The sequence below is a fragment of the Papilio machaon genome, chromosome 3 (assembly GCF_912999745.1).
Source record: "Papilio machaon chromosome 3, ilPapMach1.1, whole genome shotgun sequence".
NCBI lineage: Eukaryota > Metazoa > Arthropoda > Insecta > Lepidoptera > Papilionidae > Papilio > Papilio machaon.
Window position 1 is genome coordinate 3,121,903 of NC_059988.1, and position 24,508 is coordinate 3,146,410.

At 34.4% G+C, this 24,508-nt stretch overlaps 1 protein-coding gene and 1 long non-coding RNA gene across 2 annotated transcripts; one reads left to right on the forward strand and one right to left on the reverse strand.

Moving 5' to 3' along the window:
- The first annotated feature begins 451 nt into the window (after positions 1-451).
- Positions 452-6,166, forward strand: LOC106712312 (myotubularin-related protein 9). Its single transcript, XM_014504824.2, has 10 exons — positions 452-683; positions 880-1,133; positions 1,378-1,576; positions 2,260-2,416; positions 2,645-2,758; positions 3,088-3,209; positions 3,821-3,927; positions 4,343-4,569; positions 5,238-5,420; positions 5,891-6,166. Exons 1-10 carry the CDS (start codon positions 537-539, stop codon positions 6,058-6,060), a joined length of 1,680 nt encoding a protein of 559 aa, XP_014360310.2. The 5' UTR covers positions 452-536; the 3' UTR covers positions 6,061-6,166.
- Positions 6,167-11,877: 5,711 nt separating this feature from the next.
- Positions 11,878-12,490, reverse strand: LOC123723564. Its single transcript, XR_006756786.1, has 3 exons — positions 12,455-12,490; positions 12,079-12,155; positions 11,878-12,005 (listed from the first exon to the last, which is right to left on the reverse strand). It is a non-coding gene; the product is annotated as an uncharacterized LOC123723564 (long non-coding RNA).
- Positions 12,491-24,508: the final 12,018 nt, after the last annotated feature.

Below are 24,508 nucleotides of genomic sequence, written 5' to 3' on the forward strand. Positions count from 1 at the left end.
GTAGCTATTTCCTTGCCTCTTGATTGGTTAAACGACAAACAAGATAAAGATGGTCTTGTGATATATCAGTCTATCCCTTTTATTTTGTAAACCGTTCGCTCTCACCACCACGTCTCTACTTATGCAGATTTATTCACTTTACAACAAATAAATGGATATAGTATAAGCCTATTTTGTGAATAGGTATATTCTAATAAATAACAGGTAATGATATATTCCTAAGTTACTTTTGTATTTTCAATAAAGTAAAAGAAATAATAATTTTCAGATTATTGTTAAAGCAGCATCCTATTTTACATTTCAGGCTCGAAAAAATTTGACTTCAAACTTTCTATATTAAAATTTATATTAAATATTTTATATTTTATTAATTCATTCCTGAAAGACGGACGAAAACGGAATTTGTTTTGATAGATTTGTTTGACAATGACACTTTCAAATTATTGATATTTTTATATTTTCATATCTGTCACAGTAATTCAAAGAAATTCTGAACATATGAAATAATTTTTAAGGTTTAAGGAAAACTGACCCCGATGGAATTTATTGAGCTTATATTAATTAATAAATTAGACGGTGTGATATTGAAATACCCGCATCACGATAATGTAGACGGCACAGTATGTATTACTGGACATCATTTGATTTTAAGCTCAAGAAAAGAAGGCGTACGTGAATTATGGGTATGATGTCTTTTAATTTTAGTAAAATCTACCTCATTAGTGGTTCAACTACTATCCGTACGAAACCAAGATCAACCAACATGGTATCCTAAGGACAACTTAAGCAATAATTTTTTTGGATTCTTCTTAATTCAATGCCACCGACTAGCCTGGCTAGTTTACTTACATTAAAAAATTGCTGCACTTTTATTTCCAGCTTTTACATAAGAATATAGATAGTATAGAGAAAAAAGAAAACAAGCCAATAAATGGTATGGCACAAGGAGGTTCTCTTTTCCTAAAATGCAAGGACTTGAGAATATTCCAACTGGATATTGGTACCACCCCAGAACTAAATCTTGTTGCACAGACATTGGAAAATTTATCCAATATTCAAGATCCCAGTCAATTCTATCCATTCTTTTATAGACATATGCATCCTATTGTGGAAAATGGCTACACATTATACAGGTAACAATTTTACTGAAGTTTTAATATTACTGGAAAATCTAGTACTAAAAATTAACAACCATATAATCGAACATTAACGTAAGATTATCAAATAGTATTAAAGTAGATTTCCACTGCTTCAAACACTAGTACAATAGGTTTTCAACTCTGTCTTTCTTTTTAAAATAACCAAGAAAAAAATTATGTTTTACATACATATGTTTTGTTTAATAAATATAACAAATATATTTTTCTCTCGTTTCAGTATTGAAGGTGAATTTACAAAGGTGTTAGCAAGTGAAGAATGGCGTGTGTCTCGTGTTAATCAGAATTACACTGTGTGTCCGGGATATGCTAAAGCTGTGGTAGTGCCTAAGTGTATTGATGATGAGACATTAGCAGCTGCAGCATCATTCAGACAGGGCGGTCGATTTCCTATCCTATCTTATAGACATAACAATGGTGTAAGTATTTTTTTATTCATACTAGAAAAACAAATTTTCTATCTACATTTAGTTTTTTTGCATGTTTGTAACAAATAAATGCAAGAGCCTTAGTCTCTTCATACAAATATCCCCTTTCTCACAATCCATCCATACTTCCTTCAGTATCTCTCTACCTTTGCAATGATTTATGCTCAATTATATTTTTGATTTGGAATAACAAATGTTTATATTTAATACTAGCTACCTTAAGTCTCGTCAAAATTGGTCCAGCCATTGAACATTGGGCCTTGTGAACAGATATATGGACAAAAATCCGCAACCCAAATACATCATGTGTACAAATTGAGCATTGGTGGCTCAGGGATTAAGCATTAGACTTGCAATCTGCAGGCCCTGGGTTCGAATCCCGCCATGTATCAATGTGTTTTTCGATTTGCGATTTACATATGAACCTTTATCTGACGTTCTTACGGTAAAGGAAAACATCTGAGAAGAAATTCATAGCTATGTGTGAAGTCAACTAACCTGCACTGGGCCAGCATGGTTAACTATGGTCTAGTCACTATAGTGAGCTGATGATGTTATGAAATAATACATTTTTATTTCGCTTTTATACACTGCCATTTTAGTTAAATGTTATAATAAAAAATAAACATATCCATGCAAAGCTAAATTATGATAGTTTTAATTTATTATTTCAGGCAGTGCTATTACGCGCAGGTCAACCATTGTCTGGTCCAAAACACAGGCGATGTAGACCTGATGAAGCCATATTGAACTCTGTAGTGAATGTCGGCATGAAGGGGATCATTTACGATTTAAGAAGTACCAATGCTATTTCACAGCAACAGAATAAAGGTTTGTAACAACAGTTTTACATAATTTGTATGCAACTTTATAAGTAAAGCAAAGATTTTAATTCTTCACTTTTCATTGCACATTTAACAAAAAAAAATTGCCTTCTTTGTACCTAAGCAAAATTTTTTTTATTCAAGTTTTAAAACAGTGGAAATTGATCAATAGAAGTTAGTTTTTAGTTAGATATTTTTTTTTGGTTTTCTTAGGGTTATGATGTTATTTTTTCAGGTGGAGGATCAGAAAGTGCGGCAAATTATTCTCAGTGGAAAATTTACAATAGATCAATGGATGACGTTGATAATCAACAGCAGCTGCTGGAGAGCTTCTCCAAACTTATTGAAGGTGTGGTTGTCTATTACAATGTTTGTCTTTGCCAGCACGAAATAAAAAAAAATCTTTTTATGTCTCAGCCAACTTGATTCACGGGTTTCTTCGTCTTTTTTTAAGTTATAAATAGTGTAACTTTAATTGTAACATTAAATGTGTATGGTTAAAAAGGTAGAGGAACGAAGAAAGTATGGATGGATTGTGTGTAAGAGTGAAGTAGTGAGTTAATTCAGATATGACGGCTGATAGAGATATTTAAAATAGTTGTACATATTGTGCCGACCTTTTCAAAGACAGGATAATGTTCGTTGGTAAAAAATAAACATCCTTAACATTGTTTTCAGCGTGCATTGACAAAGAGATATCTAGTGACAAGTGGATATCCCGGCTGGAGTCGTGTGGCTGGCCGGAGTCTGTGAGAAACTCCTTGCACACAGCCTGCATCGTCGCACAACATTTGCACCAAGTAAATATGTATTTATTAATTTATAATTATTAATACAGATTAAGATTAAGTATGGAGAATGTGCCCTCATTTGCACGGGCGCTTTTTAAAAAAATCTAGACCAGGGATCTCCAAACTATTTTGGACAAGTGACCCCCTTTTCCAAAATCAACTGTTACCACGGCTTTGGCCAAATTACCTACTTTTAATATCAATTATTATTATTAATTCTGACTTAGGTCAATAGTAGAAGACAGAGTGAGAATTAGCAATGCTTTGAGTTGATATCGGACCCCTTTGGGAATCCCTGCTCTAGAGCGTCAAACGCTTTAAAATAACTTTTGTTACGTTTTCTAAGCGCACAAAATACTGGGCGATAAAAAATTTGGATGGATGATTGAAAGTTTGTTGGATGTTATCTCCAGAACGGTTGCATTGATTTAGATAAATTTTTGTATAGTTTTAGAACACTATGTGGAAGAACACACAGGCTGCTATGTTTTTTTTTGTTGACAAAGTTGCGGGCGATAGCTAATTTTAACATAATTGACGATGAAGATACGATGGCGATGTTCGACCCACGGCCCACATATTGGTTGCTACATTGTTACTAATAAGCTAGATTTTGACAGAAAGCGGAATCCGTGTTGATCCACGGCACCCGCGGCGAGGACGCCACGCTGCTAGTCTGCTCCCTGGTGCAGATCATTCTGAACCCAGACTGTAGGACTATAAGAGGGTGAGTTGATGACTTGTCAAAAAAATATAACTTATTTACTCCAATAAGATATTTTACAATGTACAAGCTGATTACTCTCTGAAGGGAATTGAAGGATACTTAATAACTTTTAGGGTATATTTCTTATACTAAATTTTATTCTAAGGAGATCCTTAGATCCGTTACTAAGAGAGATCCCTTAGTGACTTTTGAATGACTCTCAGAGACATTCCATTTAACTATACTGACATAAAGTAGATAGATTTGATTGTTTGTTTATTTGCATTGAGTCTAGAAAACTACTTAACGGATTTGAAAAATTCTTTCACAGTTAGGAAGCTACGCTATTTCCGGGTGATATAGTTTTTTTTTTAATTTAGCGAAGACGAAGTCGTGAGCAACTGCTATAGATGTTATATTTGTATGATTGTACCAGTCTCCAGGCTCTGATAGAGCGCGAGTGGTTGCTGGGCGGGCACCCATTCGGCAGCCGGCAGCGCTCGGGCGCGTTCAGTCAGTCACAGCCGCGCCCCGCAGCAGCTCCCACATTCCCACTCTTCCTCGACTGCGTCAGACAGTTCCTGGAGCAGTTCCCCTGCAGCTTCGAGTACAGGCAATCCTTTCTCATCACTCTCTTCGAGCACTCCTATGCTAGTCAATTTGGTAAGTATCAAGAATAACTATGGAACATGTTCACTTCATCACATGACTCATACTGATTTTTTTTATAATATGTTGGTAATAATATATGTAAATAACTACCTCGCTAAACCACTTCCGTAGTATGTAGGTGTCGCACCTTCTTAATCAACATTCAATTTTAAAAAGACCAAAAGAAAGAAAACATATACCTGTTTACATATACCTCTAAATCTAAACTGTAATGTACAAAACTTAAATAACATAGATATGTGAAGAATTACTTATTTTTCTAACAATATATTATTTAGTTTTCTCTTCAGGGCAATTACACTGTGTGTTGTGTTATTTAAAATACATAACAATTTGTTAATATATTTCGGAGCTAAATATATTTTAGTGCGTTTCACAAAGGAATTTTTTACCCTTCACGCAGCTTGCCTGCAGCTGAAGACCTAGTATTATAACTAGTACCTTCGTACTACCTGACACAATATGTTTCTACGTGAATCTATAAATTCCCATTTTTTTTTATTATTTAAACAATGATGTTATGTTTTTGTTGTTACTAAGAGATATATCGCTGTTGTACAAATTTTAAAAATAAAATATTTTTCCTCGTTAAAAAAACGTCGAAGTAAAATTAATTGTTCTCACTTCAATGTGTCACTTGATTAGTTTATATATTTCAGGTACATTCCTGTGTGACAACGAGCAGGAGCGCTCAGTGCGCGGCGTGTACTCACAGACGACCAGCTTGTGGTCGTGGCTCAACCAGCCTGAGGAGTTGGCCGCCTTCATCAACCCACTTTATGACCCAACACCCAACGTCATCTGGCCCTCTGTAGCTCCAATGAGCTTCGTTATCTGGGAAGGTATGATATTTGTCTATTTTAATGTAACAATCACTGAGTATTTGAATGATTTGTCACTTAAAAAAGCAAAAAAATAAAAATCCAACTGAATGTACCGATCATGATTAGCTCACTATACGTCCCCACTGAGGAGCTCGGAGCCTACCCTAAGTTAGGGGTGACTAGGTCATAGTCACACGCTGGCCCAGTGCGGGTTGACTTCACACATATCATTGAATTTCTTCTCAGATATGTGCAGCAGTACGATGTTTTCCTTCACCGTAAGAACGTTAGATAAATGTACATATGTAAATCGCAAATCAAAAAACACATTGATACATAGCGGAATTCGAACCCAGGACCTACAGATTGCAAGTCAAGTGCTTAACCCCTGAACCACAGACGTTTTCCGCTTTCGTTTTCACAGACGACCTCGTGATATAATCGGGTTAAAACTATGTACAAAGTATATTTTACCGTGTACCTTTCAGAGCTCTACTTACGCTGGTTAATACCTCAAGACACTGAGGAGCGTGAGGAACAGTACAGAGCTATAAGAACTCGGGAACAACAGCTCAGGGCCCAGGCTCAGCAGATGAGGAGGGAACTGTTCGAACTTGCACACCAGTACTACAATACTGAGAAGGCTGCTGATATTTAACTGATGACGTCACAACTGCTGATTACGTCACAATATATTATTGCGACAAACTTACGCGACCTGGTGGACTAAAATGAAACTAAAGTACAATATCACATTTCCCCCCTCCCCCCTATCTTTATCAAAAAGTGTCACATGATTCTTGTCGGACTGTTTTGTCATGTCTCATAGTATGTTTTGTGACAGAAAAAAAAATACATTACAGCGTCACTTTTACCGGGTCAGATAAGTTTGCAACACTATATTTCTCTAGAGTTGTTGTCGAGAATAATGACTTCATTAAGGCAAGTTACGATGTTATTTTGCCTCTCTAGAGGTAAGTATCATGTTTAAATGTTGTATCATCTCTTGTAATATACAGAGAGCTCTCTGCAATGGGTACAAATTTAGTCGGTGTATACGGATGAATATTATTTAGTCGTGTTATAATTGCGTTTTGAATTAAATCTTTTACTGCCATAATTATTTTTAAATTTTAAAATAACTTTCTTCTGAGTAATTAAATTTACAAGATTTTTTTTTATAAAATTATTAACGTTAGTAAATTGGAGAGTATCTAAGATTTTTTAAATCAGAGAGAAATGTGTAAAAAAAAAGTTTTTTTTTTTTTTACTTTGATCTTAATTAAAAGCATGTAACAAAGTAACATATTTCTAAATGTATTGATTTGGTAATAAATAAGTGCCTAATATCGTAAAATTATAAAATTTAGGAGCCATTAAACTCAAATTATCCTTTTTATTACTATTTTAATCCAAATAATATATTTAATAATGCTCAAGAATCATTATAAAAATTTAAATTTAAAACAATACTCGAATAAATACAATTTTATTGTGAGATTATGAAGTAAAAGAAATATTTAATCTATGGTTTTAATACTTGAAAAAAAGTGTTTATAAATCTGTTTTTTTTTTTTAACAACTGTAATTCGACACCCTCACCGAATAACCCCGTAATAGGAAAAATCAAATTTTTCAGGAGAAACAAAAAACCGTATTTCTTTAATAACTTCATTAATAATTATTGTACAAAAATCTTTTAGATACCAAAACAAAGCTAATTTTTATAGCTTCATTGTATTTAATTATCATTCATATATTCCGGACGTATTCTGCGCTATGAAAGACAAATTATAATACCGGAAATAAAAGAAAAATCTGTTTCAATAATGAATTTTTATCTCCGTAATTAACATTAAGAAAAATATAAAAAAAATCACAACGTGTAATGGGACCTTTAGATGCCGAATTCGACGGAAAAACAAAAAGCCGGTAAGAGTTCATTACAGGATTATTCGATGGGGACGTCGAATTCTACACAATATTTTACAGTTTACGCTTTATCAAATACATAATATATAAATCTATACGACATAGTTACATTAAGAAGATAAAACTTGAGAGGTGTCAAGGGACACCCGGATGGAACGAAGTTCCTTTCGATTAGTTAGTGAAGGAACCAATGTTTATTCTATGAATAAAAAACTTAAGTCTTCACAAGAAGTACATTTTATTTCTATGAATTTTCGTTATATATTGTCTCGTCGTTGCCATGGTGAAGTAGCGCTCATTCGTCGTTAACATACTATAGCAAAAAGTGTCGTGACAACTTTTCGTAAGAATTTTTTCCGTCTAGCCCCCTTTCACAACGCGCGATAAGGAACTTCGTTCCAATAGTTAATATGTTATGAGAAAATGGCCTTAATAAAGCTAGATTTGAAAGCTATAATTGCTTATTATATAATAGTGTTATAACATTAATATATTTATTTAAAAAAAAGACATATTACTAGTTTTAGTTATATATTAGGTCCTTACATATGAAATTGGCGTTTTTCGTACTGGCCACTTTAATCACGAATTTCTCCTCTTTGGTAAGGAATTCCAAATTCAAATTTGTACAGCTATAGACTCATGTATTTGTGGTTCGATGACCGTCATTCATTTGTTTTTTTTCTTCTGTTTTTTTCTGTTTGCGTCACTCATTTTACAAAATGGAAAACTTAAAATATCGCATTATTTACGAGTACGAGTTCCACCGTGGCACTAGTGCTGCGGAAACGACTCGAAGGGTGAATGATGTGTATGGCGGTCGTGTTGCAAAAGAAAACACAGTTCGTTTTTGGTTCCAACGTTTTCGTTCTGGAAATTTCGATCTGCAGAACAAGCCCCGTGGACGGCCTGAGACTCAAGTTGATAATGAAGAGTTGAAGGCTATTGTGGAAGCGGATCCATCGCAAACCACGTCCGAGTTAGCTGCAGGCTGCGATGTTAGTGATAAAACTGTTTTAATTCACTTGAAGCAAATTGGGAAGATTAAAAAGCTTGAAAGGTGGGTACCTCACGAATTGACTGAAGCAAACCGGCAAACGCGCGTCGACTGTTGCGTTACATTACTAAACCGGCACAATAATGAAGGTATTTAAAACCGAATCATTACCTATGATGAAAAATGGGTTCTTTACGATAATCGGAAGCGCTCAGCACAATGGTTGGATCCTGGCCAGCCAGCCAAATCCTGCCCCAAGCGAAAATTAACCCCAAAAAAGTTACTTGTAAGCGTTTGGTGGACTAGTGCCGGTATTGTTCATTACAGTTTTCTCAAATCTGGCCAGACTATTACGGCTGATGTCTATTGTCAGCAATTGCAAACCATGATGGAAAAGCTAGCGGCTAAACAACCTAGGCTGGTCAATCGCTCCACGCCACTGCTGCTTCACGACAACGCTAGACCACACACTGCGCAACAGACGGCTACTAAATTAGAAGAGCTTCAATTGGAAAGTCTAAGACATCCTCCGTACTCCCCGGACCTACCTCCAACAGATTACCATTTTTTTCGAAATAATGGATAACTTCTTGCAAGGGAAAAAATTCAACTCCGATGGGGCAGTCCAAATCGCCTTCAAAGATTTTATTGATTCCCGTCCGACTGGTTTTTTTAGTAAAGGGATCAATGAACTACCTATGAGATGGCAAAAGTGCATAGAAAATAATGGTTCATACTTTGATTAATTAAATATATTATATTAAAAAATATTCGACTTTTTGTTCCTCCCATACAAAACGCCAATTTCATATGTAAGGACCTAATATAACTTTAGCTCTCATATTTGACTTTAGAATTAATTGTGTAGTATCCAAAGTGTAGTTTAAGAGTTAGGGGAAAAATGTAATAAGACATTCACAATTTGATGGAGTATAACAAAGCTATCATCATCATCATCATCAGCTTAGTAAATGTCCCCACTGAGGCTCTCAGAGACTACCCTAAGTTAACTGTCTAGGCTATAGTTAACTACGCTAGTCCATTGCGCGTTGACTTCACACATATCTTTAAATTTCTTCTCAGATATGTGCAGCATCACGATGTTTTCTTACATCGTAAGAACGTCGGATAAATGTACATATGTAAATCCAAAATCGAAAAACATATTGGTACATGGCGGGATTTGAACCTAGGACCTACAAATTACAAGTCAAGTGTTTAAACCATGAGCCACCGACGCTTGTCAAAGCTATATTTAATTCTAAATAGAAAATTGAAGGTAATGATTCATAATATTGGCAGATAAAAGAATCGTTACCTTTTGTTTTAATGATTTACTCTTGGTTTCTGAGACGAAAATCTCTATATAAAACATCGTAATTTCTGTCATTATCTTTGACAATACATAGATGACAATATGTTTTAAACGGGGGCTTTGGTCTCGGAAACCGACCATTAAACATTCCAAGATCTCACATTTATTTTTATTATGTATTTAATCGCATTATTAGTATTCATTTTGGCCTAAATGTTACGTGGCCTATGTATTTCGATCGATTTTATTATTTTTTGTATTGTTTTGTATAAATTATTTGACGTCTGAGCTATTTATTAAAAAATAACTTTTATTTATTTAAAATATATTTAATGTCTATGTCAATTTGATGTAAAGAAACTTATTTGTTGTCAATTAAAATGTTTGCACATTATTTTGGGTTTTTATTGTCTACATTATTCATATTACTTTAAAGGTTATAATTTTAAAACACGGTAATAAAAAATTGTTACTTTGTAGTACCTATAGCTTATCTAGTATACTAATAGAATAAAGAAGAAATATATGTATTTAACGAGTAAACTTAAAAATTACTGTACATATTAAAAACAACTTTTCTATTAGAAAACTACATTATCACTGACCCTATTTTTTTCATATATCAAAAGGTGGCAAACGAGCAAACAGTCACCTGGATTCGCCGAAATAGCGAGGCGTCCGTTGCCCATAGACATCCGCAAATGCAGATGCGTTGCCTACCTTTAAGCAGTGGAGAAGGGGACGCACAGAAAGTGGACATTTCTCATTCCTATGCGTCCCCTCCTCCGCCAAATCCACTTCCCCTTCCCATCCTTTCCTAATAAGAAAAGGGTGGGAAGGGAAAGAGGACTAAAATTAGGCCTCCGTTACCACACTCATCAGACGAAACACGGAATTGCTTCCACTTGACGCCTGTCTTCTGTGTGGTCGTGGTATTGCACCGGGCGAGCCGGCCAATTCGTGCAACAAATATTGTTGTTGCGGGATCTACTACTGTTAGTGTAGTCTAGGTTTCTGAGACAAAAATTTCTGTATAAAACATATCGTAACAGTATTTGGTATTGGAAACCCACGATGAGGAACACATGTTATATTTATTTCTACATTATTTTTTAATTCCTCGAGGACGAAATCGCGGGCAAAAGCTAGTTGATGATAAAAGCAAATAAACAAGGTGATGCAAAACAGCGGGTGACAAGTTGAATGAGTTCCTTTTTCCCTTTTTATGCTGTATGTTTTTTTACGCGTTGATGTCTTAAATTGTATTAAGTATTGTCTTAAACTTGTTGGACTTTATAAGAGCATGAAACTTCTAAGAATTTGAAAGAGCTCGATAAAAATCTCTCCGCTACAAAACGTTTACTAGGGCCGGTGATAAACATCGTGATACTAACCACGGTTCTCACTAAATGTCCTTTTTTACTAAATTCATGAGGTAGCATTTATTATCTCAAACTTCTCATGATGTTACGAAATAATAATATCCAAGTTTTATTTCTAAATAAACTTTATTGTAAATACTGTATTTCCCCTTCTGTTTCCATAGAATAATATGGGATAGCCGTGTCATGTCAGCGCGTAATTAAACAAAAAGAAATTACCCTGTCACTTCCGCACATATCTACCTACAAGTAAAAATCCCAACAAAATTGATTCAGCCGCTTCGAAGACTATCCGGAACAAACGCGCACTTACAGATAGACAGACAACATTTTTTTTTCGTTAACCAGACTTATCAGTTTAGATATATTTTAATGAGGTGTCAAATCTTATCTTCTTTTATCGACCTTAAAAAAGCATTCGACACAGTAAGTCATAAGATATTATTGCACAAGCTAGAAAATATCGGTATTAAAGGCAACGTACTTAATTTACTTAAATCATATCTAAATAACAGATCACACCCGTTCGGCAAGAAGATAGCATAAAGTTCTCTTAATGTTAACATTATTCAAGATCTGATATCAGAAATGATAACCAAAAAGTCAACATAAAGTTAACATAAAGTTAACATAAAGCTCTCTTATTAGCCATCTAGCGCCATCTTTTAGAGATCATTAAAAAGATATCAGAAAGATAACATTTTCTAGATATCATAAAGTTAACGTTTTTATGTTAAAATTAAGAGGCTAGTGTAAAATTAAAATCGACATGGTAAATAGGTTTAATTATTGTTTATTTGATAACACAATGAATAATAACGATATGACATACCAATATAAATAATCTTATTATTAAAATTATAAATACTTTTACGGCTCAAGTAATGATATAGGAGTTTTAAATGTTGGTGGTGGTTGCTGATCCTTTTGGCTCACGTACGTGGCAGGTGGCATTGGTATATTATTTATTCCGCTATCTGAAAATAAAGTGTTTTATTAATAAGGAACAAAATAATTATATATAATTGAACAACTTTATTTGTTACATACCGTCATTATCAGAAGAACTTGACGATATTATCCTCTTTCTACTTTTAGTTTCTTACTTTTACATCTTGTGTTGAATCCTAAAAAAATATCAAATTAGAAATTGAAAATATTCATTAAATTTTAGCGCATTCTAAATTTTATCAGACACTTTTACAAAGACGATGCTAATAAGTTTTTTTTTTTATTATGTATGAATGTATGAATTAAATGAACAAAATTGTATACAAATGTTTAAAGTTAGAAATATTTTAAAAAGTAAAATATTTAAACTGCATTTAATTAAAATAGCGACGAGCATCGTCTTACAACAATTTTAAATAATTTAATTAGTTATAAAATATAAAAAAATGTGTTTATAACCTATATTCATACTTACAAGTTTATTTGTTCGGCAATTAAATTCTTGATAACTAACTGAATAATAAGAATCACAAATACTATTTAATTATATTTTCAACCAGTATGTTAAGTCAAAAATATTACGTTTATGTTGTAATAATTGAATAAAACCACTTAGCAATGCCGAACGAATTACGATGCAATTCACGCTTGTCAACAATCACTCTTTAATGGATGAGTGAGAGGTCCGTATAGAACAAAATGGCCGCTGTTGTCGCGAAAAGTACTAACAATTCAATTTTTCGTATATTTCAATTTCGAATTATTTTTGAATTGAACACTAAATTTATTTTTGAAAAAGTAACTAGAATTGTTTTTTAAAAATGATTATTAAGGAAATTCAATAAATCTGAAATTTTTTTAAAGTTTTATTAACAAAAAAATATGATCTCGAAAAGTCATCATTTAGTTATCATTGAGATTGCTTTAAAATGACATCGACAAAAAGTTATCGAAAAGACAACATTTTGCTGAGCTCTAAAAGTCAACATGTTTCAGACAACATTATGTCATCTTTCTGACTTTTATGCCGAACGGGCAAGTAGTCAAAATAGAAAATTATGAAAGCAAGGCAGCATCAGTCTCTTTCGGCGTACCACAAGGGTCTGTGTTGGGTCCGCTACTATTTCTTATTTATATTAACAACATTACAGAGATAGGCCTGCATGGTCATTTAACATTATATGCAGACGATACATGTTTATTCTACTTTGGGTCCAATATACATGATATTATCATACAGGCACAGGAAGATCTAGATAAATTATTTGAATGGTTCCAATACAATTTACTTACAATAAATACAACTAAAACATGTTATATAATATTTAAACCTAAAAATAAAGCTATACCAATACACAATTTACTAACAATCAATAACATACCTTTAGAACACAAGACCAACGAAAAGTACCTTGGACTGAGAATGAACAATTATTTGACTTGGAGTGAACAAATAGACTATTTAAAAAATAAGCTTACTTCACTAATTGGTTCACTGCACAACATAAACAGATGTTTACCTCAACAAATACGGTATACGATTTATAATTCTTTAATCAAATCACATCTACTATATCTGATTGAGGTCTGGGGCAGTGCTTCGAAAACTAAACTTAATGAGCTACAGATCAAGCAAAATAAAGTAGTAAAAGCTTTATTCAATTATCCATATTTAACGAGTACTGACAAGATCTACAATGAAACGAAAATAATGACTATTAATCAACTATATACCTACAGTACATGCATTATAATTAGAAAAATCATCAACAAACAAATCAACACTAACATATCGTTTCTAAAGTTATCACAGATTAATAAGCGTAACACTCGACGAGCAAGTCTACTTGTTCTGCCGAAAGTGCGAACTAACTACAGTGTAAAAAATATAACATACGAAGGAGTACAACTTTATAACTCGTTACCTTCATCAATTAAAAATTTAAGTTCATGTAATCAATTTAAATCAAAGCTAACTCAATACATTTTGGATTGTTGTAAAAAGGTAAATTGATAACTAAAACGGCGACCATATTGTAATTATGTATAGTGTACGATATTGTTCTCATGTAAGTGACTTTTGTTTGTCTTTTTGAGAATAAATTCTTTAAACCTAAACCTATCTAAGCAAATGGTACCTATTTGGTACAGCCAGAGCTGGGCATTAACTCGTTAATCCGTTAATCGTTAATTAACGAAGTTAACATTTTGCTTAACGGATTAACTTTTAAGTTAACTTCATAAAGTGTTAACGCTTTTGTTAACTTCCGTTAAACTCAACTTCCGTTAATAAAAGTCCGTTAATCGTTAAATTAGTAACTTGGAGACGTGTTGTCATTTTGTTAAAATTACGTGCCACGCCACGCTCGTAAGTTCAACTGTGTTGGGCGACTGTCGGCGACTCGAATGGTGAATGAACGAGTTGATAATTGATAAATGTGAAGTTCGCGTGTAAGTGTGATGCATTAGAGCGTCCGGGAAAGACGTGACCAACAGGACAAAATTAAAAGAAGGTTCGAAAAAGTATATTTCATTACGAGTATATAAAAGCAAGAGTATGTAATAGCCCACATTCCGAACGCTCTTCGTCCCTGCAATACGCCACTCTTTGAGCAACTGTATTAAAACACTTTTTTACTCGTGCTTTTTCAGCTTTTCCAAACTCGTCCGTTCTCTTTTCCAACTGTCAAAATAATGTCTATTAAAAAGGAAAAACTAACCACGATTTTTACAAAAAAAAATCATTGAAGTTTCTATGATTCATGCAAATATTTCTAAAAAGAAGCTCCTAATTTGTTGCAATATCAGATTTAATGATTTGATTCAATGAATTAGGTTGGGTTTCATTTTATTTCATCTCATTAAATTTAATTTTCATTTCAATAAAAATAATCTACTGAAGATTTGGCCGTTAAGTTCCCTTTGCCTACCCAGAATGGGTGAAGAAAACAAAAAAAAATCTCTGTTTGTATTCTTTTACGGTTGGTGCCATTTTTCAAACATTTTAGTTAGTTGAGTTTATTGTGTTTTTATTATTCTATTAAATTGCTTAATTTTTTCGCAACTGTATTAAAAATGTTGTTTAGTTGTTTAGTACACGTGCGGAACTGTCATTATAACTTGTTCCAACTGTCAACCCTCACCTTCGGCTGCGCTTCGGCTCGGGTAGACATTTGTCGGAACTCTTTGCAATGACAGGCTTTCCGCACTCGTAATGAAATATACTATAATGCATTCATACTTGTCTCTAATATTAATGTGTTATAGAATGTATAGTCAAATTACTATTTTAAACAAGTGTCGCCACAGTAAGTGTGAAATTAGTATGTAAAATTTGGTATGGTTAACTGTTAACGATTAACTTTAACTTGCGTTAAATATTCGAGAACTTAACGCTTTAACGATTAACGAAGTTAATTTTTTAATTAACGAATTAACGATTAACGAAGTTAACTTTTCGATTAACTGTGCCCACCTGTGGGTACAGCTATCATGTTGATCGGTTTAAGTTCAATTGATTTGTAGACGTGGATCTCACGGTTTCATTAAAGCATTATGCTAATGTAAGCCATCGCGTGTCACTACGTCTATCTAAAGGTTTTTTTCCTACCTACGTAACAACGTTTAAATGCAATTAAAAGCGGCCATACCTACTTGAGAATAAAATACGTCAACAATGATGTAAAAAATATTAGATTTATGCGAACTAATTTTATACAGAGGAATGATTTGTATTTTTGTATCTTCCAACGTTGCGTTTTGTATAGTGAATAAACTGAAAAACTATGATTTCACACATTCTTTTGCTATTAGAAAGCTATATTATCACTGAGTAACATAGGCTGTATTTGTTAATAACGTACGAAGTCGCGGGCAAATGCTGGAAATATATTACAAATATATTTTGTTAATGATTTAATAAATTGTCTGAAATTAATCAAACTTTAGGTAAATTTCTATGATAACACAAACAGTATAAGAACTATTTTACCTTAGGTAAAAGTATACATTAACACTAACGTTTCAACAGGCCGTTATCAGAAAAAACGTAACAATACGCTATAAATAAGTGAATAATCGTATCATCTTTTATTTCTAAGAAGAAATAATGCATATCAATGTACGCCGCATAGAATAACGAAGTATATTCAAATAGAACATTTTTATCTTCTACGCGTACAAAGTGCTATAACAATGGCAAAGATTTTACGATAAATATGTCGACGTGTATTGAACTATATGCTAGGTATTTCGTATTCGTTTGAATCAGCGCGATATTGTTACCGCGCCCGCGAAGTGGCGGCCACTTTCATCATTTACCAATACACCATTACTTATTTTATGGAAAGCTTTAAGACTTTTTGTACATTAGAACTAGACGAAGGCTTTTAGTACTCGCTCCCTTCGCATCATTTTCTTATAAGGAAAGGATGAGAAGGGGTAGTGGACGGAAGACAGGATGTATAGGATAGGGATATTAACTCCCAGTGCGTCCCCTCCTCCGTCGATTCAAAGTAAGCAACGCATCTGCAATTGCGGATGTGTATGGGCCGCGGTCGCTTCGCTATTTTAGCGAATCAGGTTGCCGCTTACCTTAAAAAATAAAAAAAAATGGGACCCACCTGCAAGCACTTCCTTTCGATTAAAACAATTTTTATCAAAATCGGACCGCCAGGGGCGGAGTATCGCGGTAACACACATAAAAAAAAAAAAAATTCAGTCGAATTGATAACCTCCTTCTTTTTGAAGTCGGCTAAAAAGACAAGGCTGTTTAATATCGAAGTACTTTTAACATGCCGTATATTGTACGGGCATGTATAATTTCGATGCATGCGATGAAAAGAGTTAGATCTCTTATGACTCTCATAATAGATATAGCCCTTTTCGTCGCAACTTCTGTTTGATACTTCAAAGTGAATACCATGCTATGAACTTTTATTATATGACAACGCAGAGGCAGATAATCATCTTTTATAACAATGTTTCACTCCTTTACTTGGAAACAGTTGCATTTTCTTATAATAATGATGCGTTAAAAATAGCAGCGCTTTTAAAATTACATTTTAATATCACTACACATATAAAATAAACTCGCTCTTGAATAGAAAAAACTTTTTAATCTATGGAGAGGATGGCGCGGGCGCGGCCAGCTCTGTAATGATGCGGTCGACGTAATGTTAGTTTCACACAAGGACAGAACAGTGAATAAATAACGGTAGGACAGTCCAGTACCATGCAGATAGCGCACCGGTGTGTTCCACTGGAGATTCCGGAGCTTCGATTGCCGGATTAAAAGAAGGGACAACGAGGGAGTTTTAGTGTGTAAGACCCCTAATAATCCCGCATTTCCCCAAAGGCAGGGTTTCTTTGTTAAGATTTTCATTCCCACAGTAAATGAGCGTTAAAAAAATAGTAATACTGCACTGTGTTGTTCTACCTCACTGTTCTGCCCTTGTGTGCAACTAGCGTAATGACGGCGCAGTCGTTCACCCTGGGGGGAGCTCGCTACCCAACTCTGACATCACAACTTCAGTACCTGTTGTACTGACTAGTATAAATGCGCGGCTCTTGATGCCGTCAACGAACTTAAACTTGACCTCAACGAAACGTATTTGTTGGAACAATAAAAAAATCTTTTTTTTAATTTCAGATTTAGGTTTTTTGATTCACGGCTTTTGTTTTCCTTTTATTCGTATGTTTCGATGGAAAAGAGAAAACCAATGGAACTTATAAATTGGTATTTGAATCTTTAACTTAGATGTTTTAGTTTAATCATATAGGGAAACTTTATTTATTTATGTAACTCAACACACATTTGTTAATATGTAGTTTTATGATTAATATACATATATACTATATATATACTATATACATAATGATATAATTAATACCTATAGAAATCAATACGATGTTAGATGTCGTACAAAAGATAAGAACCTGCTTTGCAAACTTGAAATTGTACTAACAATTCCCGTAATAAATATTCACTAATCGCATACACTCATAAGTCTTGCAGATGTATATAAAGGTATATTTATTAGAGAGTAAGGATTTATTATATATAGGAGTAAGGCCATTGTAGTCTTGGCTGAGACCATGGAGGGACTCGGTACAATGCTCGATGACCTCAATAGAGCCTCCGAACGAGTGGGTCTAAAAATGAACATGGATAAGACGAAGGTCATGTCGAATATCCATGTTCCACCCACTCCGATAACCATCGGAGGCCATACTCTCGAAGTTGTCGACGAATATGTCTACCTGGGGCAGACTGTCCAGCTAGGTAGGTCCAACTTCGAGAAGGAGGTCAATCGCCGAATCCGACTCGGATGGGCAGCGTTTGGGAAGTTGCGAGATATCCTCTCGTCCCAAGATCTACCGCAGTGTCTCAAGACGAAAGTCTTTGACCAGTGTGTGTTGCCAGCGATGACTTACGGAACTGAGACGTGGCCCCTCACTGCGGGCATCATTAGGCGGCTCAAAGTCACTCAAAGGGCAATGGAGAGGGCAATGCTCGGAGTCTCTCTGCGAGATCGCGTCAGAAATGATGCGATCCGCAGCAGAACCAAAGTAACCGACATTGCCCGAAGAATTGCAAACCTTAAGTGGCGATGGGCTGGCCACATCGCCCGCAGAACGGACGGCCGATGGGGCAGAAAAGTCTTAGAGTGGCGGCCACGGACAGGTCGACGCAGCGTGGGTAGGCCTCCTGCAAGATGGACCGATGACCTGGTCAAGGTTGCGGGAGTGCACTGGATGCGGGCGGCTCAGGACCGGTCATTGTGGCAATCGATGGGGGAGGCCTACGTCCAGCAGTGGACAATTTCAGGCTGACAATGATGATGAAGGATTTATTACAATAGAGATGTACGCGTGTTCGTGGCTGAGGTCAAAGTTCGCGCGCACCATCAAGCGCGATTCGACCGCGGCGGCGGGGGCGGTCATTGTGCGAACTCTCTCTCCGTGACCGCAGCGCACGCTTCCCACCATTACTATCACGTTAAATTAAATCGATCGCAATAACAACTATCCTTTACTATTATTGTAAACTATGCTAAATTAACAAATGTATAAGTATATTATATGTACCTCCTAGAGCGTCCCATTGCTCATTTGCTCTCTTACTACAACTATCTGGTATACTATATTTAACAGTCAAACGTCACTCGAATCACTAGATATTCTTGTGTACCACAAAAGAGATCACCATTTTCTGTATGTTTATGTCGATTAAAAAAGTTAGTAAGTATACTCATTTTAGTCGACTTGGGCGGCCGTTATTGAACGACGTTGACGATGGGAAAACTTCGAACTCCACATGCTGATTTAATTTCTCTTTAGTGTGAAACACACTTTCCTCCTTCGCTTATTCTCTGTAGTAGTTCTCTAAGTGAAATATTTATCTAATTTTATTATAAAAAAATTAGTCCGTTCAATATTTATTTTCTTACTACTAGCGAGTTTTCGTAATAATGGTTTACAAAACACCGTGTTACCCCGCACTCGTTCACCGCTTAATTACCCTGTTGTATGCAAAATTGCAGACCGTCCGTCTGAATGAACAGTCCCGTTAAACAGACCGTTAACTCCCATAGTTTCACAATTGAACGTTCAGCCATTGGATCCGATCGGTCCTTGACTCGTTATCGTTGCTGGAACTGAAACTTTCGCTGCTATATCTTGTTAAATGATACATTAGAAGTTAGCTGAACAAACATAAATCGCTTAAACGCTAAACTTAGCGATTTGTGATTTATGGGTATTTAGGTTTTTTTTTTGTAGTAAGTACAAAGATTTATAATAGTAATAGATTAATAGAAATCATCTATATATATAAAAGAAAGTCGTGTTAGTTACACTATTTATAACTCAAGAACGGCTGAATCGATTTGACTGAAAATTGGTGGGCAGGTAGCTTAGAACCAGGAAACGGACATAGGATAATTTTTATTCCGTTTTCTTTTTTTATTCCGCGCGGACGGAGTCGCGGGTAAAAGCTAGTAAGTTATAAACACAAGATACACATAATATAATCGAAGTCGACTAGAAAGTAGGACAACCTTTAGTGTAGCGGAAGATAATTGACAGTGGTAAACAAATAATTACCGATGTAAAAAAGAAAAAAAGTCTATTGCAAGAAGACAGCAACTTTACGATGTCGTTAGGTGCGCTAAGTGATTTGTAGTTGTGTTCCGGGGAGTCCGTTAGCTCACGACGAGGCGGCACGCCTCTTGCCTTCCGGCGACTATGCCTTTGTTTTAGCGATCTAAGACAATGCTTTATACACGTTAAAAACTATAATAATACTCTTTGAATTATTGTTTTATTTGCGTCTATTGCCTTTTATGAAAATAATTTAAGATTATAGTTTATTTTATTAAACATCGATACTTTATCTTTCCAATTTTTTATTTACAAATGTTTTATATAAAATGCACAATGTATAATAAATAAACTAATATATAAAACGTTCTTACATTGAGTAATATATTATTTTAAAGTATCCATATGTTAACAGAGAATATTATGTGTTAACACACCTGTTTGGATCCTAATTTGGTGTCCGGAAGATAAGTTCGATTGTAAAACGTAGGCGAAGTCGTTTCTCATACATACCACAATGCGCCATCATACCAAGAAAGGTCAAATGTATTTTTTAATGTAACATCTTGAAACCAGTTTTGGCACTCAAATAAGTATGCAATTTTATTTTAAAATATAATCCTAAAGCGTAGTTCACTGATTTGTCAGATTTATTTATATTTCAGATTATTTTTTATATATACATATTAAGAGATTAGAGTTATATCGCTTCCTTTACGTTTGGATATGTTTCTTGTTTAATTCGTAATCGTGAACTTTCGCCGCGCCTAATAAAGTGATATTATCTACAAGGCGTGAAATAAAGCTGCCATATATCATGCACTCAGATAAATTGTAACATCGTATCGGATATTTATGAAGTACACTATTCCACAAACATAATTATTTGTTTTTTTTTGTTTTAAGTGTACGATTAATGGAAATTATTTAGGTCTGCTCACATATTTAAAGTGTTATTTAATACATAGGTCACTTTGTTAAAATAACTTACTTGGATGTTTGGATTACTGTAATCATCACACTTAACGAGTTTTATAACAAAAAAAACCTATTTACCTACATCTATGACGTCACAGCTTGCGTTAGTTAAAGAATGTGGGAGTGTCCATACAATAATATGTATTTAATCATCTCCCTACGTACATAAATGTAATATATAATAAATATAATTATTTAAAAGGTTTTTTATGTCATAAGGTGGCAAACAAGCAAAACAGCCACCTGAATACGCCTAAATAGCGAAGCGATCGCTGCCCATAGACATCCGCAATTGCGGATGTGTTGCCCTTAATCGACAGAGTTGGGGCCGCGCAGAAAGAGGATATATCCCCTTCATTTGCGCCTATCCACTGTCAAATCCACTTTCCCTTCACTTTTCTTCCTTACAAGAAAAGGGATGGACTAAATTTAGTCCTCCGGAACGCACACTCATCAGACGAAACGCGGAAACTTCCACTTCATGAATGTCTTCTGTGTGGTCGTGGTATTTCACCGGGCGAGCCGGCTCATTCGTGCAATTGATGTTGTTGTTGCTGGCGCATCCCACTGTTACAAATTCGGCAGATTCTTCAATTTTATTCCACACAACAAACAAGTTCTTTTGTTATATCGCAATTGGCTGTCAACATTGATTTTTTCGAAATTATCGTATTTATTGATTTTCGATTTGGAATTCAATAATTTCCTATATTGTTGCAGTAAGATAAATAAGCTTTTTTCTGCCCACATTCATCATATTGGATATTAAAAGTGAAGTTATAAAGTTATAAAAAATCTTTGTAATAAGTTATCTCGAGTTAAAATTAAGTTGTCAATGACCCGTTGTGTGGTCACAGGCAATATCAAAGTTAATTACTGAGTAATACGAGTTTGTAGATCCGGTCAGACGCCTGCTATTGTGGCGCCATCTCGTAAACTACACTTCTCTTCTCCCTGGTAACAAAAAATAAATTATACATGAATAGGCGAGTGGCCCAACGGTTATATTACTTAGCGTCAGTGTTGCCCATACTCGATTGAAATTTCAATGTTAATGAAAAAATTCCCAATTTTTTTTAATGTTATTTTAGGAAGAGATGCGTTCTATAGACAAATTCGACAAAAAAGATAGGACATTTTGTCAACCGATTTCTTAGCAAAATATATATTTTTTGCACATAAACATCTTGTATAGCGTTTTAAATTATACTAATTAGAATTAATTTGCATATTGTTTAAAAGTTGTTGAACTTGTGGCCTTTATCGATTTTTTATACCTGGCGCCAATTTCAGGTCAAATATCGACCTACTAATCTCTGTATTATTTCAGAGATTTTTTTAAAGCATTCTAATTTATATATTTAAATCATTAATGTGTGGCATTTTACAGCTTCCCGTTTGGTTACATTCCGAAACAAGGTAACTAGTCACTATTTTTCCTTATATAATATGTTCTAGGAAAATAATCTATTATTAAAATGATGCTAGAACTATGTACAAGTTATTTAAAACCGCATTCGGTATATATGCTGCTATATTACATAAATACATAACCTCTTGTATATATCTCTATTTATGTATATAAATGTATTACTTAATAGTCTCTAAAGCCTCGGAAAACATAGACCTTTAAAGGGCGTATCGTTTAAACAGCATTTAAAGGTAACAATCTATGAATGCAAATCGAAATACATTTATCATGGGAGACTATCATTTTCTCATGGTTAGTAAATAAACCTTAGTCATGTCCGATTGATAATATTACCATAATGATATCAAGCCGTTTAAAAATGTAAACATCTACATAAATGTAGGTTTCCATTATCGAATACTAAAAAATATGAGACAAAATGATGTGTTTGGACATGTTTTCAAAAGCGAAAACTTTTTTCGAACAACCTTTGCTCATATGTTCAGATTTCTTTATCTTGTTATTTATCTAGAGCTTTTCCTTTCATAGTTTTGTGTTTTTTAATGTATTATATTATCGTTAATGTATTAAATGAAAATAACTGATGTATGTACATTCGAGTAGTAAAGTATTGCTGTAAAAATTACAGACAGCTAGTACCGTTACTCTATTGATGCGACTCGACGGAACACAATAATGTTGATCAGTTTACATTCAAACCAGATGGGAGTAAAATTATGTAGGTATATAAACAGTATACCTTTTATTCAAATTTTTTATAGCATCCTTGTATAGGTAACCGACAAATTGCGTACTTCGTTAGATTGAAATCTGTTTAGATATACTATAAAAGGAATCATTTTTAATTTGCATGTTATTAAAAATCTTCAAATACTATTAGGCTTCATACTAAAAAAATGTAAATGTAATCAAAAAGGTTGCTCAACTAATTAAATTTATAACCTGTTTTCTTCGCACTAAATTTTGCTGTGGATCCCTAATTTTATCTCGAATTTAACTGCAAGACTTTTTTTATCAAAAGCATAGAGAAAGGGTTCAGGATCAGCAAGCGAGAGGCGAATCGTCCGCGACCATCGACAACGACCACCGACGGCGACGCGGCGTGTCGAGTTGCGACCGAGATTCGCGGAAAAATTAACGTGATATTTATAAAATAAGCTCAGGTGGCGAAACGGCCGTTGCTAGGTCCCGCCATATCCGTTATATCGGGAGGACGAACATAAGATTCGATTACTTCAAACTGGTCTTTGATTATTTTCATACCACCAACGCTAGAGAATGTGAAGTGATCGTAATACGATACACAAAGAGGGGGGTCGGAATTGGTTCTGATTAAATTTTATCAGTAAGCAATTTGTTGATAGATTTCCGAGATAGTTATGTATGTCATATTTCCAGTTGTATTTATTCTATCCAATTTACGAACACAACTTAGAAAGCAGAAGGATGTTTTAAGGTAAATTGAAGATATAACATTCTTTATAAAACCTTTTTAATAATTATAGGATGGCAAATAAACATAACAAAATAAACACTCGCCCTGAAGATGGACCCCTGACGGGTCCGAAACTAGTCGGTGCCGTCACCGAACGATCACACGTGAGTTAAGCCGTTCTTAAATAATTTATTATTATGTCTCACAAAAGTTTAAACAATTTATAGGATGGCACATGAAAAAACTTTACAAAATTCTCTCACGTTTAACATAAACATCGTCTATGTATCCGCGTATTTTTACCATTGTCCTATGTACTAAACCTACAATTTAAAAAACCACAGAATCGTACTTACCTCATTTCACGCTCGATGTCCGACAAACATTGCGTCCAGTTTGAATTACTATCTTTTATTTTAGAAATTTGTTTACTTGCATAATCCAATTTCTCTTGGAGCGATAACCTGTGCACGCCGTACTCATTTTTATCCGTAATGGTTTTTTCTTGCTGTTTGTAAAGGCATTGATAATGTCTTAGACGATTAATATCATTTATATAGAATGTAGATCTGGAACCTTCG